We start from the raw sequence: 7,611 nt of genomic DNA on the forward strand, positions 1-7,611 counted from the left end.
TTCATAGTAATACGTAATTAGTTCACTTTAAATAAAGCTTATGACTTCAAAAATAGATAAATTTTAGTAAACAGAAAGGCGAGAATCATTCCTCGCCAAAAATTATTTCTTTGTGATAGATCTAATGTAATCATTGGTTAATTAACATCACATGATTTAAGTCTTGATATCGATTGGTTAAGACGTACTTGGCTAAAACCTGCCCCGTAACGGCTAAAAACCTAACCCGTAATATTCTGTACAGTAATGAGTATAGGGACAGAACAATGACATAAATTATTTTATGTGGGCATAAAATCTATTAAGTAAAATTACTTATGTATAAGTTTTAATTTAAAGAATGCATTATCACTGTATCGTGCTGTATTTATATAATGGATATTAATTTGTATTGCGTTAAGGTGTCTTTCATACACAATAGCCTTATCACACATGAATAGTACATTGGTTATATTGTTTATTTTAATATTAGGGTCACTCCAGTCAGTCACCTTTATGTTTCGTTTCGTTAAAAGGTTGATTTTATAACTGGAATGAGGTAACCTGAAATTTAGTTCGAAATATGTCACAACTGGTAAGGGTGAATAAGGTTGAATAAACCTTCTCCAAAGTAATATACAATGTATATTGTTATAATGAAATTATTGTTAAATGTATAAACTGTTCGTTATAAAGTTTTGTAAATGTATGCCTCATGGGCTTTCAAGCCTAATGGTTCTGATTGAAATAAAACTTTATGATAAAACTTTCTGATTTCTATGTTTGTTCTAGTTGTTTATGCTCTATAGTAAAATTACATATATCCTCTGTTTTTGACAGTACAATCTTTTCACATTACACGAAAAAGATTTTTTCAATTATACATAAAAACATTTCTCATAAAACATGTGTGTTTTTTATGTTCTATTGTGTTTTGAAATGTAGTCATGTAATCTTATTAACTTTTCTTTAACGTTAATAACATGTGTAAAATTATACTTTTTTATAAATATCTGAAATGAGTATAATTATATCATAGAATTATAATAAAGATAAAATGATTATTAGAAGTATTGTAAACCAGTATCTGTATTAAGGTAACAAATGAAAATTTATCTATTTATTATTCATTTATTTTCTTTGTGAAAGTTCAAATCACAACCAGAGATCGTTATAATGTCGTTTAAGTGTAGTATTGTTTCAATAGCAAGTTACCATTGATCGACTTAGATATTATATATCATATGGTATAAACAATAAAGCTTTTAAAGAAACGAAACACTACATCAAGTTTAATCAACAAGAGTCGAGTTTCGTGTACATGCAATATACATATGTTTAAATATAGAGAGTCTATATTTAATATTCTTCTTGATTAAATGTACCAAATTGTAAAAAAAAATTAAGGTTCAAAAAGATAAATATTGCATTCGTTGAAACTAGGTTTTTGCCAATATCTTTCTAAACCCTACCAAAGTGCACTTCGCTTTAATCTATTAGCATTTAAAAAATGACTTCAACATAACATAATCATAGAACTATCATATTATTAAAACCTGTCAACTATAAAATAACCCGACCCGAAACAGTGCACAAAGGTAACAGAATAAAAGCTTGCTATATATGGAAAAACACCGAATATGATGAACAGTGATGTTAAGAAGGACAACATAGTTGGTATTTTATAAAAATTATTTTGCGAATAAAGACCTTTTAAATTAAAAAGACAGATGGCTGTTGATAAAACAGATTTTTCATTATTCGAAAAGCCTTAATTTTAGAATGTCAGAGCACAAATATCTCAATTTGATGTACTAGAGCATAAAACTGGGAAAAAGAAAAGTTCAACAAGTAACAATTATTATTATTGTCAAAGTAAAGGAAAAAATAGATAACAAGGACGAAAAACATTTGCCAACTTTCTTCAAAATCCCTTGATTTATGACAGAGGTATGACTCGGACAAGATTTTCAAACTGCTGACCATTGACCTCTAGATGTGACCTTGACCTTGGAGCTAGGGGGTCTTGGTCTTGCGCATGACACACCATTTCAAAATGCTTAACATGTGTGCCAAAATATTTTAAAATTACTTGATGCTTGATAAGAGTATGGACGGGACAATATTATCGAACACACGCACGTACACACACACGGACTGACGGACTGATACACTATATGCCCCCTTACCATTATCATGACAGAGGTATAAGAAAGTGCTGTGCCATTATTTTTTATTTTGTAATAAGTTTAACGCACTAACTTTATATCAAAGATTTCTGCTGCTTTGAGGTCAGAAAATGCCGAAAACTCCTGGCTATATATTCACAGATCTATATATAGAAGTTAGTCAACCTTATACCTTTAAACAAGATAAAAACATACCTGTTTTAATTGATTGTTAATATTTCCATCTTATTTGTATGTGTAATAGTGAAGAAACTAAAACAGTGTACAAAACGTACAATACTAATTGGCTTACATCCTACATGTTGACGTTATTTAGATTATCGTTCTATGGTAACATTTTTTTCTAGAATATATTTCTATGCACAATGTCTTTCCGATGTTTGTATTCACATTGGTTACTATTGTGTTTTAAAACGTCTACCGAATTATGACTTAAAATATTGAAAAGTTGCATGTGATTACTAAAACCGAAGCTTTGAAGAAAGAGCCGAATGACTGCAAATGATTTATCATTATTTTTGAAATAGGTTAGTCATACTTGCTACTGGAAACCAATATTGTGAAAAGAAGTTGAGCAATTTATATGAAACATCCAACTTCCTAGTTATTATCACACTTCGCAAGAAAATTACCTCTTACGATATTCTCTGTACTTTTCTTTCTTGCTATTAAAGGCTAGACGTAATTTGATTAATATAAATCGTTTATATATAAATGAACACATATGATGGACTGAAAAATGCTTTTGCATATTTTTTTGCATATTTTCTGCATCGTTTGCTTTAGTTTGTTCATTAATGAATTAACAATTACTCTTAAGTTTCATTCTGTCTGATCACGTTTCATTTTCAAAAGCGCGATGATTTGCAAACTGTTATTCAAAACACATAAAATGATACATTCAAAATGAATTGATTGAATATCTTCTATTTTTTGTATAATAGCTGAACGATTTCGCATATTTTTCAATGGAGACCGAATAATATAAATTCAGATATATTCAATATCCAATTTTCACGTTAAAATAATTCTCTGCGTGATTCATCCTGTTGGCGACTTCCTTAATCGTGCTGCAGGAAAATGTTTTAAAAAGTAATTTGTAAAAAAAGGCTGACATTAAATGCCAGAAAAACAACTTATGTACCACTTTCTAATTATTCCGTAAAATTTTAATGATTCTTGGGTAAAAAATCTTAATATGCAATGGATATTGTATATCATTTAATTGGATACTGTTTAACCAATCGTATAAGGAAAAAGTACGTATGAAAATCTTCAGGACTAATATTTATTTTTGGGGTCTGTTTCAGTGTTTCTATTCTAATATATCTCAAATGGGAACCTCATGTAATCTTTAAACTGTGAAATTTTCTGAACCAGGGAGCGAACTTGGTAATTAGTAATTACGACTTGGAGCTAAATGGTGTTAAGAACCGTTATAATTGGATGTTTTAAAACATTTCAGCCAAATTTCATTTGAAAATGAAAATCATATCTCTTCTTACATATTGACAACAAGAGAGAAAATCTTATTTACATACCAATAAGCATTATACAGGTAACCAATGAGATTGTTATTATAATTGATATATGCATTAATTCATTATCAGAATTCAGTATCACGCTTTTAAAATTGGCACTAAACATATACTCTACTTAACATGCAGGAACCATAACATGACTCATTAATCATTTAAATCTTACATGAATCTTTTGAAAGCTAATTTTTCAGTTGATATGGCGCATTTAACAGAATGCAACCATGTAATACGTTCAAAGATAATTTTCAGCTCTTCTTATGATTAAAGAAAAATATAAGACTTGTAATAGATTCAGGTATTCGTTTGGACAGATCTATTAGCGATATCTATCGTGGTTTAAATCTTGTTTGATACTTTAACGACACAACTACTCAGTGTTACTAAAACGTGACATATATGATGACATTGAATGTAATGATATCCTATTCAATCTGTGGTTTGCGAATAAACAAATGTGATGAAAGTTAAAATAATTCATAAGGACCATCGAAACTGTGATCTGGTCACTTATAGAAATATTCGCTTCTTAAAAATGCATTTTCTAACGTTTTGAGTAAGTTGTTAAATGAACATTTGGGTGATATAAGTATAGAAAATACAATTTTCTTTAAACAAATAAATTTAAAATTGTAGTAATTGCATAAAATGTCAAATTAATCATGTTATGGTAAAAAAACAAACTTTCTTTAATAATAAATGTCTTAATATTCGGATTATAAGATATTTTGCTGTGCGCATCCAAGTACTGCAGTGTATGTTGGTCCGTTGTTTTAAAAGATGGAGAAGATACATACTTATGATGAAGACAAAGTAGATTTTCATACCTACGATGCTTACGTTTCCAAGGTAATTTGAGTTTAAATCTATATTCAGTCAAGTACAAACTGAAATCTAATTTAACAAGGAATGAGTATTAAACGTTTATAAATTCGATTCTAAATACAAAGAGCGTTCTTTGGTGGCAAATGTTTCAAGTGAACCCCAGCTGGTAAAAGAAATTTAACTAAATATATCGCCCGAGGTTCGACCTTATGCTTTTGATAATCTTTTTTTTTTGTATTTCAACTATTATTTAATATTTACATGAAAGTGCAAAAAAATAGAGATAAAGGAAATCCTCAAAGAACGCCCAGAGCGATCATATACCTTAAAATGCTTTTATTTTTATTTCTTAAAATCTTTTAATTTTGGCGTACCGTTGTATCCTAAAAGATTACCTGAACCAGCAGTACATGTATACAGACAAATTTTGTTTTGTTTGATAGCAATTGTATTCGAGGGACTTTTCCCCGTTGAACATTTTTGTACTCATTAAATGTTATAACGTGTTGTATGAGAACTTTAAAAAATCGCCCCCTTTTTCATCTAATATATTTTTCTGATACATGCAATAATTTAAAAGCTTATTGTCTTGAGAATTGAATATTACCATAATTGGGGTCATGAAAGATGTTGCTCCTTGAATTACTTTTTATGGACTTGAATATGATCTTCAATTTCATATTTTACAGTTGCTTCAATAGTATACTTATATTATTTACATTTGTCGATAAGGTTCAAAGTTGCCATATGACGTCAGTTGCCTCACTTATTGAATACTTTAAAGGACCAATTTTCGAAGATGGGAATCGTGAAATATTCCTTGCGCGTGCATTCTTCATATGGTTGGCGAATATGAGAACCAATCTAGTACAGGGTCTTCCTGATGACATTATTAGCATTCTTCATAAAAGATCAGTGTATGCGTTTGCTGCGCTGTGCAAGTAAGTACATGTAGTTCCAAAAGCTCAAACATGAAATGTATGCTAAACTGATGAATTAATTGAAACAATATTTCAGAAAGAAAACAAAAAAAAAACAAAAAAGAAAACAAAAAAAAAAAAAAAAAAAACGTTGGAATGGAAGAGGAGAAACAGAGTTATAACAATGAATATGATAGTGTGAAAGCAATGAGATGCAGTAAATACTAATAGCATCACAAGAAGAACTAGAAATAAACGCGACACCGACTGTATGATAAATAAATCAGAAAACATAATAACAATAGAATACGTTAACGACAGAACACGTTTTCTTCAGAATACATTTTCATTTAGAATCATGATTAGGGTATTCTTATGTTAAAAATAAGTAAAGATATTAAAGTAAACTACCGACATTCAGCTTTCTCAGCCTTGCAAATGTTTTGCGATTTTTTTGGAAGTAGTAGTAAAAATAGATTGTCGCATTAGCATTAGAAGAAATAGTAGTAGCAGTTACAATAGCAATAGCAATAGCAGTAGCAGGAGTAGAAGTAGCAATATCAATGGCAGTAGAAATAGTACTAGAATAAGTAATAATTGTAGAAGTATAAGTAGAATTAGTATTAATATTAGAAGTATTATTAGTACATTACGTAAGTCACAAAGGAAGAAATAGTGGAAGTAGTATAAGTTGCAAAAGAAGAAGAAGAAGAAGTAGTAGTAGTAGTAGTAGTAGTAGTAGTAGTAGTAGTAGTGGTAGTGGTAGTGGTAGTGGTAGTGGTAGTGGTAGTGGTTGTAGTAGTAGTAGTAGTAGTAGTAGTAGTAGTAGTAGTTGTAGTAGTAGTAGTAGTAGTAGTAGTAGTAGTAGTAGTAGTAGTAGTAGTAGTAGTAGTAGTAGAAATACTTTAAAAGTTATGACCTTTATGTATCGTTTAAGGTCAGCCAATATTCAGCACCAAGTGGTGGAAGGCATATCAAAAAACTTGAGTTATTTACCAGGTGATGATCAAAGGAACAAAAGTATATCGAATGTATGTTGGATCACATTCAAGTCAAACGACCGCTGGCACATTATTAATGTTGTAACAGGCATATATTCCATGTTAGGACATTCAAGAGGAGGTGAAATACTTTTAGAAAGTGAAGGTGAAACGCTTCTCAAGGAAACAGAGGAATCAGCAGGAAAATGTGTAATTTATATTAAGGACTTTTATTTTTGTCCGAATCCGAGTATGTATATTTTCTTTTCATTCCCAGATGATCCCGAATGGCAGCTTCTGCCAATCGCCAAACGCATAAGCAAAGCAGAGTTCTTTTCATTACCGCTCTTTCGATCTTCCTTTTTCACAGCGAAACTTCATTTGCTAAGTGAACACGCTGGACTTTTGCATTCCAAAAATGGTAAATGTACCATTTCTTTTGGAGCAAATAAAGTTGATACAAGATACATGTCAATGACGTACAAACTGTCTGTCAGGAAAGATACTGTCAATTTAGAAGAGATCGATGCACGAGATTTACCTTTGTTGGTTGTTTATGCTCCAGGTATCGACACATTCACCTTTAATATCCGATTTCCTGTGTCAGCAGAATATATTTTTCAAATATATGTGTCAGCTCCGGATATAAAATATAGTGATTGTTGTTTGTTTGCGACATTCAAAATTGTCTGTTCGCAATCTGACCCAAATTGCAAAAAACTTCCTTTGCACACAGGCTCTATTGGATATGGATTCGGATATAAAGCTATTGACTTTGGTCTTAAAAACCCATCGACATCTTTGTCAAACGTCCATGTTGAATGTGGCCAAAACGATATAGTAGATATGACCGAACTAACATTTCAGATAGACAGCGATAAGATTAATGAAACTGAATTTTTATCTGAGATTGTTGGAGAGGAAAGCAACAAGGACGGTAATAATAGATAACAGTTTTCAGATTTCATATGCTAGATATTTAATTGCGTATATATCAGGCATTGCGATATTTCTTATACACAAATGTATGCAAAAAGATATAAATGGATACAGAAACATTTTTATACATTGCAAAACATTCTGCTTGTAAATTTTTAAATATCAATTTCCTAAACATCAAAGTTATTCGCCAAGACTTATTGCGTTCGGACATGAATAAAACGTGTTTTGCATCATTATA

General features: G+C 30.5%; 1 protein-coding gene across 1 annotated transcript; it reads left to right on the top strand.

Moving 5' to 3' along the window:
* Window positions 1-4,486: 4,486 nt before the first annotated feature.
* Window positions 4,487-7,368, top strand: LOC132720834 (uncharacterized; the record flags this gene model as incomplete). Its single annotated transcript, XM_060705059.1, has 3 exons — window positions 4,487-4,555; window positions 5,264-5,472; window positions 6,389-7,368. Coding segments are annotated over exons 1-3 (1,258 nt in total), but the record flags the coding sequence as incomplete, so codon positions are not given.
* Window positions 7,369-7,611: the final 243 nt, after the last annotated feature.

Source organism: Ruditapes philippinarum, unplaced genomic scaffold, assembly GCF_026571515.1.
Source record: "Ruditapes philippinarum isolate M1 unplaced genomic scaffold, ASM2657151v2 ctg14767_1_1_1_1, whole genome shotgun sequence".
Lineage (NCBI taxonomy): Eukaryota > Metazoa > Mollusca > Bivalvia > Venerida > Veneridae > Ruditapes > Ruditapes philippinarum.